At 37.5% G+C, this 23,073-nt stretch overlaps 1 protein-coding gene across 1 annotated transcript in view; it reads left to right on the top strand.

The window, feature by feature from the left end:
* Positions 1-23,073, top strand: part of atg7 (ATG7 autophagy related 7 homolog) — a 98,694-nt gene that overhangs the window by 57,012 nt on the left and 18,609 nt on the right. The window contains exon 19 of the mRNA XM_084100841.1: positions 5,754-5,876. Within this exon, the coding sequence (XP_083956967.1) occupies positions 5,754-5,876 (123 nt within the window). The remainder of the gene's footprint in view (positions 1-5,753; positions 5,877-23,073) is intronic.

Here is a 23,073-nt window from a genome sequence, read left to right as displayed (position 1 = left end):
TCTCTCACACACACACACACACTCACTCACTCACTCACACTCTCTCTCTCTCTCTCTCTCTCTCTCTCACACACACACACACACACACACACACACACACACACAGTGATTTAACGGGCTTCATAAGTCAAAGGCTCCAATAAGGAGGTCAACTCTTGGAAAACACAATTAAATCTTTAGTTGCTCCTCCTGCTGTTCTGTTGCTAGGCAAGAAAGCAAGTTTATGCTCATGATCTGTTTCAAATACAGTGTTTGTTCAAAGAAGATAAATATGTTTACTCTGACAGAAAATTATTTGTTTTCGTAGTTTATGTCTGTGTAAAAGCTTTATACTGTAGATTCTGTAAGGATTTCAAAGGTTTTCACGTAGTAAGTAGTTTGTTTGGTTTATTGTTGTAAAGACTCCACATAAAGAATTACTGCAATGCCATTTGTTTGACAGTTAAACTCAACAATTTCTGAGCAAATACATAATGTCCTTGATCTCTGTTAACATTTGTGCTTCAGAGTGGTCATATTATCTACTTTTGCAATTACAATTAGTCAGTTATTCTATCGACTATTTTTACGTTTAGTCAGTTAATCTATCGGCTATTTTTACAATTAGTCAGTTAATCTGTCGACTATTTTATAATTAGTCAGTTAATCTATCGACTATTTCTACAATTAGTCAGTTAATCTGTCGACTATTTTTACAATTAGTCAGTTAATCTGTCGACTATTTTACAATTAGTCAGTTAATCTATCGACTATTTCTACAATTAGTCAATCTATCGACTATTTTTACGTTTAGTCAGTTAATCTGTCGACTAATTTACAATTAGTCAGTTAATCTGTCGACTAATTTACAATTAGTCAGTTAATCTATCAACTATTTTTACAATTAGTCAGTTAATCTGTCGACTATTTTACAATTAGTCAGTTAATCTATCGACTATTTCTATAATTAGTCAGTTAATCTGTCGACTATTTACAATTAGTCAGTTAATCTATCAACTATTTTACAATTAGTCAATCTATCGACTATTTTTACGTTTAGTCAGTTAATCTATCGGCTATTTTTACAATTAGTCAGTTAATCTGTCGACTATTTTATAATTAGTCAGTTAATCTATCGACTATTTCTACAATTAGTCAGTTAATCTGTCGACTATTTTTACAATTAGTCAGTTAATCTATCGACTATTTACAATTAGTCAGTTAATCTATCAACTATTTTACAATTAGTCAATCTATCGACTATTTTTACGTTTAGTCAGTTAATCTATCGACTATTTTTACAATTAGTCAGTTAATCTGTCGACTAATTTACAATTAGTCAGTTAATCTATCAACTATTTTTACAATTAGTCAGTTAATCTGTCGACTATTTTACAATTAGTCAGTTAATCTATCGACTATTTCTACAATTAGTCAGTTAATCTGTCGACTATTTTTACAATTAGTCAGTTAATCTATCGACTATTTACAATTAGTCAATCTATCAACTATTTTACAATTAGTCAATCTATCGACTATTTTTACGTTTAGTCAGTTAATCTATCGACTATTTTTACAATTAGTCAGTTAATCTGTCGACTAATTTACAATTAGTCAGTTAATCTATCGACTATTTTTACAATTAGTCAGTTAATCTGTCGACTATTTTACAATTAGTCAGTTAATCTATCGACTATTTCTATAATTAGTCAGTTAATCTGTCGACTATTTACAGTTAGTCAGTTAATCTATCGACTATTTCTACAATTAGTCAGTTAATCTGTCGACTATTTTTACAATTAGTCAGTTAATCTATCGACTATTTTTACGTTTAGTCAGTTAATCTATCGGCTATTTTTACAATTAGTCAGTTAATCTATCAACTATTTTACAATTAGTCAATCTATCGACTATTTTTACGTTTAGTCAGTTAATCTATCGACTATTTTTACAATTAGTCAGTTAATCTGTCGACTATTTTACAATTAGTCAGTTAATCTATCGACTATTTTTACGATTAGTCAGTTAATCTGTTGACTATTTTACAATTAGTCAGTTAATCTATCGACTATTTACAATTAGTCAGTTAATCTATCAACTATTTTACAATTAGTCAATCTATCAACTATTTTACAATTAGTCAATCTATCGACTATTTTTACGTTTAGTCAGTTAATCTATCGACTATTTTTACAATTAGTCAGTTAATCTGTCGACTATTTTACAATTAGTCAGTTAATCTATCGACTATTTTTACGATTAGTCAGTTAATCTGTTGACTATTTTTACAATTAGTCAGTTAATCTATCGACTATTTTTACAATAAGTCAGTTAATCTATCAACTATTTGCCTTTTATTATTGCCTTTTATAAAAACATTATTTTTACAATTAGTCAGTTAATCTGTCGACTATTTTTTATAATTATTCAGTTAATCTGTCGACTATTTTTACAATTAGTCAATCTATTTTTTTCAATCTAATCTGTCTATTTTTAAGATAAACCCTTTAGTTAACCTACAATAACTTCTGACATTAATCTTTAACCCTCTGATGGTCTTCATTTATGTCTACACTCGTGGTCATCGGGGTCTCCAGAGACCCCAGACAATAACATGTAATTTTGTAACAGTATAATAGTTATTTTTTTTAACAAATGTAATTTTACTCTGTTTATTAATGTTTTTAAAATCTAAAATTATAATTTTTTACTTTTAAAACTACATTTTCCAAAATATGGGCAAAAATTTTACACAAAACCATGTCAAATTATCCATGTTATCCCCATGAATGAAATTTAGAAATTTATAAAGTGAATTTTACATAAAATACTGTATAAACTGTTTTGTATAAAAACCTATTAAAAAAAAAACATTTTTAATTTATTTATATAAATTTAAAATATATCATAAATCCTCCCAAAACTGCACAAATGTGGAGTAAAAACATTAATAAACAGATTAAAATTACATTTGTAAAAAAAAAAAATATTATTCTGTTACAAAATTACATGTTATTGTCTGGGGTCTCTGGAGACCCCGAAGACCACGAACGTCACAAATTTTTGCACGCTAACATAAAAACAGATATCATTACAATTTTTTTTTTTTTATTGTACATCTAGAAAGGGTTGAGAGCCATACAAAGTTTCATGCCATTTAGACAAAGATAAAAAAAAAATTTTATTCAGCAAAAGTCATTTGCGGGTCAAAAAGACCCCGAAGACCATCAGAGGGTTAAAGACTCCCTATGGTGAAAATCCAGCTTTTAATGTTGTTTATATGTATATATGTTATAATGTGGTGTTTTTAGACAAACCATGTGTAAATTCATAAGTCAGCTCCATTGCTGAGAATACCTGGAGCGTTTTCATGCTCAAAAAGCAACATTACACACTAAAGAAAGTAAAAAAGCATAGTAGGTTCTCTTTAAAGAAGCATCCGAGTTCATGGGGTTTGGACAGATGAGCTTCGGTCTACTCTCGCCCGCTCTGTCAGTCAACTCATCCATGTCTGGTTCACTGAAAGCAACAGTGCCACTCATTCATCAGCTTTAGCAGAAACTCAATCTCCTCTGAGAACGAGCTGAAAGGAGCCAGTGTGATTGTGGAGGAGTGTGTGTCTGAGGAGTGTGTGTCTGAGTGAGAAGCTTCTCGAGTGTTTCAGCCTGACAGACAGTGGTGCCAGATGTCTCTCGCCCGCCTCTCTCTCTGTGCATGTGACCGCAGTTTCAGATTGTGTTATCACTGTGTTTGGATGTGCACCGGCCAACAAGCCAACTGTATACGAGCTTCCCGAATCTGAACATGTTGAATCGGTCAACTTCTAAATAAATAGCATTATGTTTGATGTGTGATGAGTGCATTTACAGCAAGTTTGGAGTCAAACACACATATAACCTAAGTATCTTTCAAGGAAAATCTGTTCATATTTGCAGCTCCTCTCTACTTGAATGGGGAAATACTGAAATTTCAATAACATATTTCTGACATGAACTGTCCCATAAATATTGTTTCAGTAACACTTTACAATAAGCTTAATTGGTTAACATTAGTTAACTACCTTAGTTAACATGAACTAAGAATGAACAATACGTCTTCAGCATTTATTAATCTTAGTTAATATTAATTTCAACATTAATTTTCAACAATTTTTTTCATTCCACTGCGCTACTTTTCCATTGTTTTTTCTATGTAAACATGCGCTAGACGGACGTATTTAACCATTGCACGCTCGCGTGTTGGCGTTATAAAAACATGGATTGGCTCTTTTATTTAGAAGGCGGGGCTTATTCCACCATAGTGTGCTTTGCTCCTCTCACAATCATAGTAATATGAGTGCACTGATCACTTAAAGGCACAATATGTAAGATTTTTGGATTAAAATATCCAAAAACCACTAGGACAGTGTTAAATATTTAGTTGATTTGTGTACTTACATTATCCCAGATGTATCCAAGAGTGTTTGAATCACGAGAAATAAGCAATTTTAAGCAGGGCACGGACATTGTGTCGCCTATCAGTGACATCATACCTGCGTTACCCTCGATTTCCAGTTTATTTAGCAGAAACAATGGAAACACCAAAGACGCTTTAATATATTATTATTATTATTATTTATTATATCTTTTATTAGACAAGGGGACAACTGTTCTGATACATTTATAGACTATAAACTAATCGTTATGTAGCTCAACACTGTTAGTCTTATTGTTTGAATCGCTTGTTTTCTTGATTTTCCGCGAGTACCGTGTTTTTAGCGTGCCACTATTTTGTCAAGTGGCTAACATAACATAATCAGATGCAGCTTTATTTTTAGTAACAGTAATGCAGCATTTTCTCCATCATACAATATCTTTTAAAATGAATTGCATGCCATTTAGCAACACAAGCCATCCAGCATTTATTGCTTTGAATAGGCGATCTCTAGTGGCAAAAAACTACATATTGTGCCTTTTAAAGGGGTCATCGGATGCCCATTTTCCACAAGTTGGTGTGATTCTTTAGGGTCTTCATGTAAAGTTTGTAATATACTTCGGTTAAAATTCCTCAATGGTTGTGTAAAACAACACGCTTTTTACCTGTTTCGGTGCATGTCTCTTTAAATGATAATGAGCAACTGAAACCCCGAGTCACTTTAATGTCTCAGATGAAATGATTGAAATAGTGTTGAAAGTGACTGAAACGCTAATGTGTTATTTCTCCAACACTTCGTGGCTTATGCAAACTAACCCAAATATGTTCAGTCAATGACTGTATATTGTGTTCAATAAACATAAAACATTTGTGATAATCTGTTGCGCAAATATTTAATTTAATTTAATGTAATGTTGAATTGCTTTGTTTGTTGAGATAATGTAAACCCATGAGGCAAGAAAAACTTAAAAGCATATTCATATCTTAAAACTTCTGGTTACATGAGCCTACGCTCTTTTTAATAAAATCCATGCAAAAGTTAATATCAGATCATTTTAGGATACAGTATAGGATGTACTGTATATTTTTCAATTTTATGCAAAACAGAAAAATAATAATAACAAAAAAAAAGCAAAAAAATAATAATAATAATAATTTTGTGTTTGACACATGAAACCTGTAACAATGTATCTTACAAGTTAACACGATGTCACCTTGCTCTCACTTGAAATGTGTCTCACATTAAGTCCTTGAGTTTGAGGCTATTGGACCTGGAAAGTCCTTGAAAGGTTCTTGAATTTGAAGTTAACCGAGGTGTGGGAACCCTGGCTATTGATTAACCATCAGTTTGTTTTTGACAGGTTCTTGAGAATTATGAGCGAGAAGGTTTCCAGTTCCTAGCGAAGGTCTTCAACTCTTCCCATTCGTTCCTGGAGGATCTGACTGGCTTGACGTTACTCCATCAGGAGACACAGGCAGCCGAGGTTAGACTTTATCATCTGTGTGTTTGAGTGCGTGAGTGTGTGTGTGTGTGTGTATGCGCGCGCGTGTTTGAGTGTGAGTGTGAGTGTGTGTGTGTGTGTATGCGCGCGCGTGTTTGAGTGTGAGTGTGAGTGTGTGTGTGTGTGTATGCGCGCGCGTGTTTGAGTGTGAGTGTGTGTGTGTGTGTTTAGGTGTGTGTTTGTGCGTGCAACTGTGCGTGCGTGCGTGTGTGTGTGTGTGTGTGTGTGAGAGAGAGAGAGTGTGGAGTGTGATTGTGACTCTGTGAGTGTGTGTGTGTGTGTGTGTGTGTGTGTTTGAGTGAGAGTGTGAGTGTGAGTGTGAGTGTGTGTGTTTGAGTGCTTGCAGAAGAGGTGTGTCTTCAGCTGCTTCTTGACAGATGTGATGTTGATCAGAGAGAGTGAAGGGTCTGGAAAATGACGTTGTGTCTCGTTGTGAAGGAACAGCAAAGCCTCACTGGTTTAGTGAGTGTAACTGAATGATTACTGCACTTCCCAGGTTAGATTAGTTTTCTGTTGTCACTTTTTGAGGGTGAGCAAAAACGCACTGTTTTTGTGTCTGTTACTTTAAATGCAAATGAGCTGCTGCTCCCGGCACAGGGGGCGGAGCTTCAACAGCTTGCACTCACACACACATGCACTGAAAATTTCAAACACTTTTAGCCTTTTATGTTCAGACCAGAGAGACTCAAGAAGAAGTGACAACATGTAGAAGCAACAGGACATTTCTGAATGGTTAGTTGATGAATTTATGAAGCTTATGTGGAGTTATCTTCTAGTCATTGATTAGCATATTCTGTCTTGATAATCTATAAATCGTGTTCAGGGGGCGGGGTTTATGTAAATGTTAGGGTTGGTGATGTCACTAACCCGGGAGGAAGCTTGTGTAGTCTCTACCAGCCGTTTGTTGTAGTTCTTAAAAAGTGATTTCTGTAAAAGCAAATATCTCCCTTTGCTTTGAACTTTGAGTGTCGTAACTTTGCAGATGTTGTTTATGCTCAAACAGCAACATTACACACTAACTAAAGTTAGAAAAGTCAAATCATAATCAACCACCCCTTTAAGGTTGGCTTTGAGGCACAGATGTAGAGCTGCAGGTCTGAAAGCAAATGGTGTCAGAACCACCTTTCAAAGGTCATGAAATGAGGATATTCTGACATTTAAGGGCTCATTGTCCTATAAAGAATTATACCTCAAAAATTAATCCTCACTGCAGAAACAGCATTTGTTGCAATCAAGCCAATATGACATTTTTTCCTATTTCCTCCACATTGTGACACCACACTATTATAGACATGTTTTTTGAATATATGACATATCCAAAAACTTTAAAATTAATAAAACTTTAAACTTTCTCATTTAGTGTGCAGGAATCAACATTCAAACATGCTGATATTAATAAAATATGTGGTATATACGCACTGATTCAGATTCTTAATGCAGTGTAAAGATGGCTATACATTAACTTACTCCAAAATATAAATGAAAGTAAATATAAACTTACTAATTTTCCTTGCTAATTTATATTCTAACCACAGTTAAAAACTGATGCTGGGTTTTGATGTCAAAATCATCAGATCAACAATTGAATTTCTCTGAATCTCTTTCAAATTCATTGAACCGTCTAAACAGTGATTTTTTTTTTTTTTTTTTAAATCTTATATTTAGTCTCTAAAACATTAGTCAGGAAAATGTCCTTTATTAATATGTATTTAGATGTTGTAACCAATAAACAATGAATGTGATTAAATATTATTCTTTCATGAACTTTTTAATTTATTGTGGGAAACGTGACTTTTTACCTTTGTTTTAGTTCTTTATTAAACATTTCTAATCTGTTTCACTAGAATTATTGTATTCTGAAAGAAAAACTTTTTTTTTACATGCATCACCAAGTTCAACTGAATATATTGATGTGGTGCTAGTATTTAATAACTATTTGTCTTTGATTTATTACATTATTTAAAAAAAAATTGCATTAAAAACTCTTAATGACTTTAAAGTCTTAAAGGTCTTAGATTCCCTTAAACTTGCAGAGGACGCTGCAACTCCAGTCCTGGACTAAATTGTTATATGAAACTTTAACAATTGCAACAGACGTCATTTAGAAAACCCAAATGCCATCCAAATGCTACATTTCTTATTCTTCCCGTTAAGAAAAATACCCATAATGCAGTCTGTTCTTGCTATTCCTGGCTCCTGTCCCAAAACTTCACTTCTACTTGCTCTGGAGATCATGTGTTTTAAAAATATCTCAGTTGTACGGCTGATCCAGGGACAGTTTCTCCAAGGTTTAATGTGTGACTCCAGCAAGCCAGACTGACCCAGGAACAGTGTTCGGATTCTGGGAACGGTCCCTCGTCGGGACTCTCCAGTGACAAACATGGAGACTGAAACTGTGGGAAAGTCCCACATCAGCAGTTCTGAGCGGTTTAGAGGCGCAAACCCAAAATGAGAGGATATGTGCTCCTGCATTTGCCCACGCTTATTGTCTGAAACCTTCAGATTCATTTCAGTTGGATCTGCAGTCAAGCACTTTATATTCCCATGTTGATGTCTTGTATTTTTAACTTGTGTGTGTTCAGGATTGATGGCAAGCTGTGAAAGAATGGAAATGTACCACTTCTAGTTTGGAAGTGGTGGTTTTGTGTGTTTTTTGTGTGGGGAAAAACACATCTCTCATTACTCCTGCTTTCAGAAGGATACTTTGTGAAAACTAGGGTGTATAATCTTAGTCCTTTCTTTATTTTCTTTGCCATTTTCCATGAATATGGTACGATTGTGTCCCATTAGTTTTTCTTTTTTAAAGCATTAGAGGCAGAAATCATGTTTTTCTGGTTTGATGCATTTCATCTATCAAGTTAATCTAGCATAAAAACATAAGATATCTGTATAACAGCAACATCCCCACTGAAAATGTGAAATATATTACAACACTTAAAATCATAGATGAACGTCATCATTTTGACAATCTAATGAATGTATATTGTTATTTTTGCCATGTTTAAACACCCACAATCTACAGCATCTTTGTTTTATTTTCATGTGTAATAATTCTTACACTTATTTAATGTTTATAACAAGAAAACACACAAAACAATCAGAATTTAGACTTGTTAAATTTAGGTAACGGTTGCAAATGGAAAGAAATAAAACCCTTCTGAAGTCTAAGCTCCTCTTCCACTGACCATTTGATGAACACGTTTCAGGGCCGTGGTTTGAACTCTATTCATGGAAATTAGCAGTTTATTTTGGGATTTAACATGCTTTATTTTGTCATAAGAGCACGATACGAGTGTGTCGGTGAAATGGCGTAATAATGTGCTGTTGTGAAACTCAGTGGATATAAACAACTTCATCCAGTCAAACATCAGACAATCAGCTGATGAGCCTTGAGGAAATCTGGGCCATCAAACAGTCCTAATAATTCTGCAGTTCAGATCTGTTGACTGTATGTGTAGACAAATATAGTCACAACCTCTAGTGAAAACCACTGGAGTCTTTACGAAGGGTTAATTAGGCTGAAGGAATGACTTTTTAAGCATGTTTAGATCTGATAATCAAGAGTTCACAACATTCACAACCCATTTTACTTCCACAATAGACTTCCGTCTGTAACAAGATGTGCACTAAATAAAAACGTAGGCGTTTCTTAACAGAGTGGACCAGAAGAATTGAGATTATATGTTTATATACAAGTGTTTTATGTCAAAATGTACGGAGCTAATGTGAGCTAATGGTGAATTAATGTTGTCATTCTGTTTTAATCAGCTGTAATCTGTAATATCGAATGGGATAGTTCACCCAAAAAAATGTAATTCTGTCATGTATTCACCCTCATGTTGTCCCTCATGTTGTCCCTCATGTTGTCCCTCATGTTGTCCCTCATGTTGTCCCTCATGTATTCACCCTCATGTTGTCCCTCATGTTGTCCCTCATGTTGTCCCTCATGTATTCACCCTCATGTTGTCCCTCATGTATTCACCCTCATGTTGTCCCTCATGTATTCACCCTCATGTTGTCCCTCATGTTGTCCCTCATGTTGTCCCTCATGTATTCACCCTCATGTTGTCCCTCATGTTGTCCCTCATGTTGTCCCTCATGTATTCACCCTCATGTTGTCCCTCATGTTGTCCCTCATGTATTCACCCTCATGTTGTCCCTCATGTATTCACCCTCATGTTGTCCCTCATGTTGTCCCTCATGTATTCATCCTCATGTTGTCCCTCATGTTGTCCCTCATGTTGTCCCTCATGTATTCACCCTCATGTTGTCCCTCATGTATTCACCCTCATGTTGTCCCTCATGTTGTCCCTCATGTTGTCCCTCATGTTGTCCCTCATGTATTCATCCTCATGTTGTCCCTCATGTTGTCCCTCATGTTGTCCCTCATGTATTCACCCTCATGTTGTCCCTCATGTATTCACCCTCATGTTGTCCCTCATGTATTCACCCTCATGTTGTCCCTCATGTATTCACCCTCATGTTGTCCCTCATGTTGTCCCTCATGTTGTCCCTCATGTTGTCCCTCATGTTGTCCCTCATGTTGTCCCTCATGTTGTCCCTCATGTTGTCCCTCATGTATTCACCCTCATGTTGTCCCTCATGTTGTCCCTCATGTATTCATCCTCATGTTGTCCCTCATGTTGTCCCTCATGTATTCACCCTCATGTTGTCCCTCATGTTGTCCCTCATGTTGTCCCTCATGTTGTCCCTCATGTTGTCCCTCATGTTGTCCCTCATGTATTCACCCTCATGTTGTCCCTCATGTTGTCCCTCATGTTGTCCCTCATGTTGTCCCTCATGTTGTCCCTCATGTATTCACCCTCATGTTGTCCCTCATGTTGTCCCTCATGTTGTCCCTCATGTTGTCCCTCATGTATTCACCCTCATGTTGTCCCTCATGTTGTCCCTCATGTTGTCCCTCATGTTGTCCCTCATGTTGTCCCTCATGTATTCACCCTCATGTTGTCCCTCATGTTGTCCCTCATGTTGTCCCTCATGTTGTCCCTCATGTTGTCCCTCATGTTGTCCCTCATGTTGTCCCTCATGTATTCACCCTCATGTTGTCCCTCATGTTGTCCCTCATGTATTCACCCTCATGTTGTCCCTCATGTATTCACCCTCATGTTGTCCCTCATGTTGTCCCTCATGTTGTCCCTCATGTATTCATCCTCATGTTGTCCCTCATGTTGTCCCTCATGTTGTCCCTCATGTATTCACCCTCATGTTGTCCCTCATGTTGTCCCTCATGTATTCACCCTCATGTTGTCCCTCATGTTGTCCCTCATGTTGTCCCTCATGTTGTCCCTCATGTTGTCCCTCATGTTGTCCCTCATGTATTCACCCTCATGTTGTCCCTCATGTTGTCCCTCATGTATTCATCCTCATGTTGTCCCTCATGTTGTCCCTCATGTATTCACCCTCATGTTGTCCCTCATGTTGTCCCTCATGTTGTCCCTCATGTTGTCCCTCATGTTGTCCCTCATGTTGTCCCTCATGTATTCACCCTCATGTTGTCCCTCATGTTGTCCCTCATGTTGTCCCTCATGTTGTCCCTCATGTTGTCCCTCATGTATTCACCCTCATGTTGTCCCTCATGTTGTCCCTCATGTTGTCCCTCATGTTGTCCCTCATGTTGTCCCTCATGTATTCACCCTCATGTTGTCCCTCATGTTGTCCCTCATGTATTCATCCTCATGTTGTCCCTCATGTTGTCCCTCATGTATTCACCCTCATGTTGTCCCTCATGTTGTCCCTCATGTTGTCCCTCATGTTGTCCCTCATGTTGTCCCTCATGTTGTCCCTCATGTATTCACCCTCATGTTGTCCCTCATGTTGTCCCTCATGTTGTCCCTCATGTTGTCCCTCATGTATTCACCCTCATGTTGTCCCTCATGTTGTCCCTCATGTATTCACCCTCATGTTGTCCCTCATGTTGTCCCTCATGTATTCATCCTCATGTTGTCCCTCATGTTGTCCCTCATGTATTCACCCTCATGTTGTCCCTCATGTTGTCCCTCATGTTGTCCCTCATGTTGTCCCTCATGTTGTCCCTCATGTTGTCCCTCATGTTGTCCCAAACCCACAAGACTTTAATGCTTCCAAACATTGATAAAGAGAGTCTTCTGAAGAGACACGATCGAGGGACAGTAACTGATGACAGGATTCTCCTTGAACTATCCCTTAAAGGAGTAGATCACTTCAGAATTAAAATTTCCTAATAATTTACTCACACACACGTCATCCACGATGTTCATGTCTTTCTCTCTTCAGTGGAAAAGAAGGGAAGGTTTTTAGGGAAAACACTCCAGGGTTTTTCTCTGACGGAGTCGATATAGTGGAATAAAAGCAACACCTAGTCTTTCTCACCGCAGCTTCAAAGAAAGCAAGACAGTGTTGTGGAAACGAGCGCTGGATACTCGAGGTAATCCTTCTCTCCGTTTATTCAGAGGATGAACGATTGTGTTCCACATGCATTTTCTTGAAAAGGAGCTTGACTGGTCAAACAGAGGTGGATTTCTCTGGACCTCGGAGATGAACTTCTCCACAGTGTCGGGTCTGCCGTCTTTAATACGCGAGTTAAATTCGAGTGGATTCTGATTGGCTGTCAGTGTTTTATCGTTCGACAGCTGGAAAAAAATCGTTCTGAAAATGATCCCAACGACATCGTTCTTCGTATCTTTATCGTTACGGCTGTGGTGTGAACTCTGCTATTCTTTAATATGGAGAACGATTTTTTAGAACTATATCTTTATCGTTTTCTTTATAGTTATCGTCCTTGGTATGAACAGGCCTTGAGACTAAGACTAGATGTAAAAATAGCTGACAAACTGAACACTAGTTTCTCTCCTCTCTATCTGTCATAATATTTGGACACTTGACTCACACACACAAAACCATTATGTCTATGGAGAGTCCCCACAAAGATAGTGAACCAGACGTGTGTGTGTGTGTGTGTGTGTGTGTGTGTGTGTGTGTGAATGAAGAGCAGCTCGACCCACACACGGCTTTCTCTCTTTAGACCTGTGTGTTCTGATTATCTGTCTCGCAGAAATACATTTAAAACCTGCGTCCCTTTCTTGTTTCCTCACGTACCGTTAGTCTTTTACATCTGACCTTTGCTTCAGCTGCAAGCCTTCTGTGCGGTCTGTGAATAGTGTTGCTTTTTGTTTCTGTTTGTATTCGATTGGACTGCGATATGCAACTGCAAACACTCATTTCTTGGACTGGGCAAATGTCTTATGTCCATTTGTTATATATGAACTGATTGTTTGCTCTTTACTGTTATTGTGAAGCGTCCTTGAGCTTGAGAAAGGCACTATATAAATTAAACATTTATTATTATTATTATTCTTGAACTGCACCGTGGGAAAGAGCTCAAGCGATATAAGTGTAAAGAGCGCATATTCTGCTTTTCTCCATGTTCATCTGTGTTTAGTGTGTAATGTTGCTGTGTGATCATGAAGAAGCTCCAGTTCTTCTCTATATCAGTGTCAGTGTTTCTGAACTCCTGAAACGCCTCCAGTGTAGTCTTGAGTTTCTTCCGGGGACGAACACGTCACAATATTCTTTTAAAGTTTGAGTTTTTGTCTCCCAAAAGAAAGAAGTGATTCTGAACTGAAACGAGTCGTCAGTAATTCAGTCGCAGGTTTGTAACTAATTTGCATAATCCCCGCCTGTAGTGTTGATTGGCTGAGCAGCGTCTCTTAGCTCCGCCCTCAAACACTGTAGTGTATCTGAGACTGGAAGAGTTTGGTTCGTGTTGTTCGTGTCGAGAAGACGATATTTTCTGAGATTGATACGGTAAAACTCACGCCATCGTTACTGTTCGTATCACTGAGATCAAGAGCTGAGATTCAGATATGATAATGAGCATTTGGTTTCTGACCAATCAGAGCAGAGCAGCTCTCAGAGAGGCGGAGCTTAGAGAGACTGAATCTCCGATGGAAGCGTTTCAGACACTGAGAGAAAAGAGCTGATGCTGCCGTGCAGATTATGAGAGAATTACAGTGTTTTTGATCTTGGATGAATGTGAACATGTTGAAGGAGACGCCAAAACAACATTAGGAACCATTATAATAGCATTATAGGGATACTTTAGTGTACATTCATGGTCTTTGTTCTCCATTCATCAATATGTGTTTTTGTAAAGAGTTAAGTCTGGAATCTTTCATCAAAATGTTATAACTTGCTTCATCTCTGAAATGACTTTCTTTGTCGGTTGAGCAAACTGTGGTATTGAATAGCTTATTTAGGTTACTTTAAACTCATGTAACTCCTCATTGAACAAAATTAGATCTGGACACACAATCTGATTGGCTGAGAAGCAAAGTCATTTGTGCGAAAACACAACACGCTGAGTCTTCATCTGTTTCCACCATGTCGACGAGGCTTTTTCCCGTCAGCGCTCTTCCTCAAGTTTGGTAAATGATCCTGTTATCTGCGGTTGTGGAGTTGGTAATGTATGGACACTGGCGTTCTCCTGACGCTGCACACAATGGCTCTCTGTGTTACTCACACACGTTCACATTCACTGCCCTTCATTTCTGATGCCATCCATCATGGTGATAAAGATGGCATTGTGTGTTTCCAGTTCCTCTGCTGGCGTTATGATGTGCCAAACAAACCTGTCAGACGCACTGCAGTCCCCGTTCCAGCAAACACCGTTTATTCACAAGAACATCCAGCAAAACTACCAAACTGAACACTGAGAAAGCGTTTTTTTAGAAACACTTTATTTTAAAGTGTATTTTATTGCATGTTACATGATCGTACTACAGTAATAACAGTAAATTATGCATAATTACAAACAACTAACCCCGTAGTAAGTATGAAGTACTAATATTAATGGAAAACGCATTCGGAATCGTGGTATCAAGTCATAAAAAGTTTTTTACAGTAAAAAAGGAAAAAGTTTTGAAAAGGAATTTTTGTATGAATAAAATAAAAGTAGATCTGCACATTCAATCAAATGGAGATATGGACGAGTGTGTGTGAATATAATAATAATAAACTGTAAACAAACTGTTATGCATGACCTTGTTTGCCAAAACATGGACAAAGGAATTGGTCAAATTTTATTTGATTGCATTTTAAAAGATTAATTAAATTCACTGTAAAACATGATTGTCGAAGTTCTAAATAAAACAAAGAATATTGGAGTATGTTTTACAAGAAAATACTATTTCTTCAAAATTTCATGTTTAATTCGATGTTACTTGACGTTTCTTTGTAATTGTTTGTGAAATTTACAAGCAATCAAAACTGAGTGAAAACTGTTACTACACCAATTTTTTTTCAGTGTTAAAGTTTTATGCATTAATTTTTGATACAATTTTGATATAAAATTTGTATTAAATAATAAAACATGGTTTAAAAAAAGTCAAAAGTAAAAAAAAAAAAAAACTATTATAAATGAATCAATTGTTCACGTTTTATGAATTCAAAAGATTGGACATTCTTTTTGATTATTAAAAAAATGTTCAACACAGAAAACTGAACCAACTTCATTAGCAGGTCATTTCACTCCAACACAACCTATATGGTGGAGATTAATCATAACATAAACAAGATATGTTGTGTAAATAAGATTGTGTAACTTGCTGAAAATACATTTTTTGAAGTGTTTGCTCACACAATTTTATCATTTTGCACATTATAAAATGATGTTGTTGACGCTATGTCATTAAAGAGTCAAATTTAAATGGACTATAATTCCTGAAAATAAATAAACTGTAAAAGTGAGCAGATCATCTGTAATGCTGTACGTGTGACAGGTATTCTTTAATGTAGTTGTTTTCAGACTTATACGAGGATTGATGTCGTGTCAGAGATGTTGACAGAGACATTCATCATCCTAACCTGAGGAGAGACGTCTTTTTAGATCTTAATAATAGGTTGGCTGGATGTTATGTCTCTTTCAAAACCTAGTGAGTTATCAAAGACACACTCCTGATGCTGTCGGTCATGCATCAAGAATATCTTGCAACTTGGTATAGAAAAAAAAAGATCTATCATAACTGACAATTTCCATTAAAGAGGCCATATTAGGCCCTTTTACAGTATTTATGTAGTTTCAGGCTCTACTAGAACAGGTTTTCCTGCTTGAATGTTGATTATTCTCCTCATATTCTCCATTGTTGCGGCTCCTCTCTTCCCAGTCTGTCAGTAACGCTCTGTTTACTTCCTGTCTCTATGAAGCCCCTCCTTCTGAAAAGCACACTGTGCTCTGATTGGTCGGCTGGAGCAGTGTGTTGTGATTGGTCGAGCGCTTCGAGTGTGTTTGGGAAATGTCCCGCCCCTTACCATAACCACCAGTTTAACACACTACTAACTCACTCAACCAGGAAGAAAAACAGACGGGGAAGATTTCTGAATTAGAGACACGCATCCAAACTTTAATCGAGGATAGTAAGAATGCAAGGGCTTTAGATCCTGCTTTGGAAACATTTAAGAGATACGGTATACAGTCATACACTTATTACACAGCATTTCAATTCAGTTATTTCACATAAATAATTATGGAGATAAGAGATATTGAGATTAAACTGTTTTGTATCTTATAATCCAACAGTGTACAAAACAATAGTCACAAAATGGCCGCCGCTGCGTTTGTATGAAACAAGAGAGACTAGTCCACGATACTGGATGGCATAGTTAAATAACTCTACACAAAATATTGATTTGACTGAGTTTTAATATTTTATTAGCTCACTAAAACACTAAACGCACAACTTCCACGCCGAATAAGCGTTCCTAGCGAGCGTATAGCATTGCTGACTTCAGTGACCCGGATGAGCCTGTGTTTCTGTGTTCACCGGTTGTTATCGAGGAATAATGACCAGATTGACCAATCAGAATCAAGTATGAGCCGTGAAATAAGCATTATTTCAGCCTTTAAACCCATATTGTCCGACCTCTATTGACCAGCTTTGAGTCGTTTCTCAGAAGTGTTTTGTTGAACTGTGTCTGCGTGTTGTTGCGATCACATCAGGGCTCGAGTGTATAGCCAGCTGTGTTATGTTTACAACGACGCTTAGTTAAACATATTTGTCTTTCATCAAGAGGCTCAAACCTCCTAAACTTCCTTACAAGCGAGTACATGGCTCCTCATTCATGGCTCTACTGTCTGCGGGCCAATGTTTAGATTATCCTGTTTCTGCTCTTGGAACCGGTTTTGACCTTGATTTGATTTTAAGTAGGCCAGTCTGTGGATAAAACTCAACACTATTATAACCTAATAGAAGTCAACTTTATAGTGTACAATGCAATTGCAAGCATAAAACGCTTCAGCACATAACTAAAACGGTTTTTATACTTGAGGAGGAGATCAGTTTGATGCTTACGTTAAAGTTGAATGAAAACATGGATGTCGATATGACTGAATCTGTGTTTATTGGATTAGAAGGCACTGGAAACCTAAAATGTAGGTTGATCCTAAAAAGAGACATGAATCTTCTGTGAGATATCCACAAAATGATGTATTATGAGCTGGTTAGTGGCTCATATGCCACTGCTACTTCGACTAGTTGAAATCAAACTTTATTTGCCATAATGAACGGTTTCTGTTCAGTCATGTGCCGTTCAGGATTAAATCTGCTGGTTTTGCTATGATGGATGATTCTTCACGTCAGAGTAGATGTGCAGAAACACGACCCGTTCAGGCCTGATGACCCATATATAACACTAGAGCTGCCATTTAAAGATTGATCGTCTCCTATAGCGAGCGGCGATCACATTACGGTCATTCTCTAGTGTGAGTGAATGTGTTTCTAGGTCTGCTTTATTATTAACTGCCTTCAGCACCTGCAGATGTGCCAACAAATCTCAACAAATCAGTCTTTAGCATCATGATGTACAGACATCTAATGGCAGAGATAATGTGCTAAACACTTAAGGCCCTTTCACACCGGACGCGTAACGAAAAAGCAAAAATGAAAAAGCGAATAGTTCGTGTGCGAATAGTTCGCGTCAAAACCGTTCACATCAGCCGCGACGCGAATTTGCGACGTCTGTGACATTCAGAGCTTCAACATTCCCAAACTTTCGCGCCGACAGCTGAGAAAACATGGACACTTCATCATCATCATCATCATCCAGTGAAGACGAGCTTTTCATTTTCTTTAAAAGACAGAAAAGAAGGTTTTGGATGAACCCGATCTTACAGAACAGAGAGTCTGAAGGGGAGTGTGCTTATGTCTTAGTTTCCCTTTCCTCTCTCCTCCTCCTCTCACAGGTGTCCCTGAGGTTTCTCCACAGGTTTTTTGCGTCTTCAACTAAACACAGTGCGTTTGTAATGTCAATACACATTACATGTCACACACAGTAACAAGTTAAAATCATTCGACTAGAAACTGTAGATATCACACAAAGAATGTATAGTATACTAAAAGCAGCCCTAAATAGTCTCACTACATTTTGTTACATGTTCAAAGTAAACACGGATCTTTGACGATAATAGTGTTAGCTCTCTATCCCAGATGTAGTTTAGCCTGCTAGCCTACACAGCACAGGACAACGACTAAAACTATCACACAACACACTCACAGTCGAGATAACCGAGTTGATTGGCAATGCTACGCCACACATCGTCTTTCAAATCGTTGTCCTTGTAGTGTGTGATTGGCTGAAGCCTTTTCTGTCGCCGCAAAAGTTTAAAAAAATCGACATCGAAGCGGAAAAAATAAAAGTCGTGTTTCCGCCGCAGCACATTCGCGTTCGGTGTGGAAGCGCTCATTACACACACAGCTGATCACAATATATCAAACCATCGCGCGAATTATTCGTGCGTCAAAATCGCGTCCAGTGTGAAAGGGCCTTTACTATCCGAAACATGCGATTAGGGGTGTAACTGTACACAGAACTCACGGTTCGGTTCGGTAATTGTTTTAGTATCTGTGTTTCTACTCGATCACCAGGAGAAACTTCCTCCAGTGTTTCTTCTCAGATCCCTCATGACCTCCAGAAAGCTGTCGCTACAGGGACGTTTTATACATCGCATAAGCTGATCACTGTTAGTTGGGATCAAACTTCTGAGCTGTAGAAATGAAGCGGTGATTAAGGCCTACATTAATCCGGATACATTTGAAAATGGCGTTTTCGTTTAGAAACGCTCTCCGTCCACACTAGCGTTTTTCGTTCCAAACACTAATTTCCCCTTTACAGCGCATGCGTAAACCCTCACTAAAGCTCACTGAGACGATACGGAGAAATAAATAATAAAGTTATCGCTCAATTCTTCAGACAGGATCATTTTATTGAGCAGAATATCTCCTCATTCCCTGATGGTCCAGGTCGCTCTCACTCACTATTATATGTTTGGTCTAAAACGCTAAAACTGCTCATGTTTCACCGCAGGACAGCAGATGTGAGTGTGTTCTGTCATCTCTGCAGGACTGTGATATGAAGAGTGTGTGAAGTCACATATTTCAGCAACAGTGTGAGAGTGAATAGCAGATAACAGGCGCAATACCGCTATAAACATCAATATCTATTGGTACAACATGCGTCACATGACTAAACTTACGTCATCGTTCTCACGGTCCACACTACAACGAGAAAACACCGTTTTCAAAAAGGTTCGTTTTCATTAATAAAAACGCCGTCTCAGTGTCGACGGAAGACCAACACGTAGAGAGAAAGATGCGTTTCCAAACGAAAGCGCATCAGTGTGGACGAGGCCTGAGCGATTGTGAGGCGATGCGCGCTGATAGCTCCTGATCTGGCTGGAAGTTGTGTGTTTTATCTCTTCCCACGGGTCCAGATGGAGCACAACTGATCTGGCAGCAGTCGACAGAACCGTAATCTCCTCTGAAGCCTTTAGGGAACACATCCCTGTTTCTAATCTTCCAGCACGCATGGGAGCGAGAGATAGCATCGTCCCCATGTTTGGCTTTTCCACTGTTTTTTAGGCTAGTTACAGATAAAGGTAAAGGTTTTAAACCATGACTGTTTAATTATCTCCACCTATTGTGGGTTGTCATTGCAAACTGCATATGATGGATTGTTGTCAGCCCACATAATGTTTTAAATGAAGAATATACACCATCCACAAATGATTGCTCGTTTGAGATCTGTCATTTCCCTGCGGTGTGAGTTAGCCTTTAGCAAGCGCACACAGTAATTAGTGGTGTTTGCTAAAGCAAGGCTCGCTATTACTGGTGTTCATAGTGTCAGTGATGGGATCATAGTATTAAACATTGTGGAGACGTTTGCATCACTGTACAAAGTTAGAAAAGAGTTTAATTAAAGTTGCTTGAACAGTTTTTTTTAGTCTGTTATTTTGGATGAGAATATTCCTAAAATGTTTCTAACAAAAGTTGTTTTATTGACCTTAGATACTCAAGTATTTGTAAGACACTTGTCCAAATGTCCCAACTTTCCAAACAATTTTACGTTGAACAATGTTTTGCAAGTTCCCAGCATGCAGTATCGCTTAATTATTTTTTTTATTTTTACGTATTCAGGGAAATATGTTTGTGTTTATTTTTTAAAGGCAAATAATGCCCATATCATGTAGTTGGCTTTGAAAATCAAACATAAAGCTAAAACGTGTTTTTTAGCTCCTTGCATTGCTAAATTCTAATAATGTTTAGAAAAGTCAATAATTTTTTTAAAAAAAAGCTGTTACTCGTTAGATGAACTGAAGTTGTTAGTTGAGTCAACTTAACAGATTCATTATAATATACTGATATATTTTTTTAAATTTAAGGTGCGCTCACGTTTACCATTCTTCGTTGAATTTTTGCTGGTGAAATGCAGTGATTTTAATAGGAATCCATGAGATCGGGAATTTCGCATAAGAGTAGAAGATTTCCCAAATGCAGATTTCGCAACAGGTCCGAGTTGGTCTCATGGATTCACGCGCTGACGAACAGAAATCTGTGTGATCTGTTTTGACATCAGACAATGAACCACTTTTTTATAAACATGAATATCTATTGGTACAATATGTGTCACATGACTAAACTTACATCATCGTTTTTAAATACCTCCGTTTTCTCAGTCCACACTACAAGAAAACACCGTTTTCAAATGTATCCACTTTGGAGTGCGTTTTCAATTTCGTTCATTAATAAAAACACCATCTCAGTGTTTGACGGAAGGCCAAAGCGGAGAGAAAAGATGCGTTTTAAAACGAAAGCGTATTAGTGTGGACGAGGCCTGAATCTGATGCTAAAATTGGAAATGTTTTGCCTTGTGTAAAAATGTTGGATTCCTATGGAAGCTTGTTTCCACCACAGAATAAGTCGCAATTGCGACTTTATATCACGCAATTCTGACTTAAACTCAGATTCTCACTTAAACTGACTTATTCTGAGATATAAACTCACAATTATGAGATAAAAAGTCCAATTCTAAGGAAAAAAAAGACAAGACTTTTTTTCTTTTTTTTTACCTCAGAATAATATCTCACAATTCTGACTTTATATCAAGCGGCAACATTCTAATCTGAAAAATGAAGCCTACCCGGAAGTCCGAAAAACTGCAATACATCGAAAATCCGCTAGAGGGAGGCCCCAGAAGGGAGCAAATGTCCACAGACCCCCATGTTAAAATGTCAGTTTTCACAGCATAAATTCATGTTTTTACAGGTTGGTCCCATGGACTTTTATTGTATTTTTCGATAGGTTCCGAGTGCCTGACAACTGTGAGGGGGTGAATTTTTTTCTGACTCGTTAGTTTAGATCGTATTTAGATATAAAATGTATGACAAATAAGGGCGTGGTTAACTTTGATTGACAGCTTGATTGACAGCTGATAATGAGCATAGGCTGCGCCAAGGAGAATGACAACATAAGAAGCGCCATTTTTTAACACAGTTGAAATATAATACTACTGTTTCTGTATCATGAAATGTAGTTTTAAGAGTTTTTCAGGCGAGAATGTAGTTGTTTAAAGCTCAAATCTGTGGTTTATTTATAAAGATTTATGATAATTTTATCCAGGTTGTGAGATCCAGCGATGACCGGGCGCTCGGCGTCATGTACCCCGCCTGGAGCAGCCTTTCCTCGGCTAGTCCTTCTGGCGTTTGCCGCTGACTCTGGCGTCTCTGTAGTGGTTAAACATGAGATATAATTCGTCTTGTCTATATCTAACGGGCGATTTTTGGTCTCGTGAATCTATAATTTGTTCCCTGGGCAATCGTTTTGGCTGAGGGGAAGTTTCATAACTTTATAAGCTATTTAACTTTACCGTTGTATGGACTAGACTAGAGCGCTGACTTTGTATGTTTGACTGAATTGTTTGCTTTATTTGTATAGCTTCTTGTACCTTTTACTTATACTTTTATAATAGCTAATATTGATAAAAGTGAAATTTAACAAAAAGAGACTGGGTTGAGTTTTGTCATTTTAAATTTTAATACAACGAAGATGATCTGTAATGTTGTTTACTGCAACATCTGTTGTTTAGTACAAATGCACATATTGCCTGGACCATATTAAAATGTTTAATATTTTTATATTATATTTAAAACGAAAAGAGGCAGGTTTGTGTTTTATATTTCGTTTTGTTATAAATAGGCAAACGTTATATGCAGTGAATATAATCAATACGCGTTGCCTGAACCACATTTGTGTGGCTATAATGTTTAAGATTTCTTTAAATGAAAACGAAAAGAGTTAGTGTGGTGTTTTATAACATATTTCGTTGCCTAAAATATACACAGAGATAACCGGAGTAGCAGAGCGAGCTGAGTGACGCGCGCTGCGTCAGAAGGTGGGCGGGGTTAAGATTTCCCAAGATTTTCCAAGATGGCGCCGCCCATACCCCCCATAAACGGCTTCAAACCCGTTCTTCAGAAAGTCTATGGGTGACGTCACAGACGCTTTGTCCATATTTTTTACAGTCTATGCTTTATATCTCCCAATTGCGTATTATAAAGTCAGAATTTGAAGTATATTTCTCGCAATTGCGAGTTTATATCTCATAATTCTGACTTTATAACACGCAATTGCGACTTTATATCACGTAATTCTGAGATAAAAGGTCAGAATTGTGAGATTAAAAAGTCGCAATTACCTTTTTCATTTTTCACTCTGTGGCGGAAACAAGCTTCCATAGTTTCCTGTTAAGACGCCCGCAGGATCTGTTCATGCACAGGTTAGCGTGACGACACACTTCATTCTCATCACTAATACAGCGACCGAGAAGAATCTGATACAAGCTGAACCTTGCT

The sequence above is a fragment of the Abramis brama genome, assembly GCF_963993115.1.
Source record: "Abramis brama genome assembly, chromosome: 23".
Lineage (NCBI taxonomy): Eukaryota > Metazoa > Chordata > Actinopteri > Cypriniformes > Leuciscidae > Abramis > Abramis brama.
This window is presented reverse-complemented; position numbering and strand designations above follow the sequence as displayed.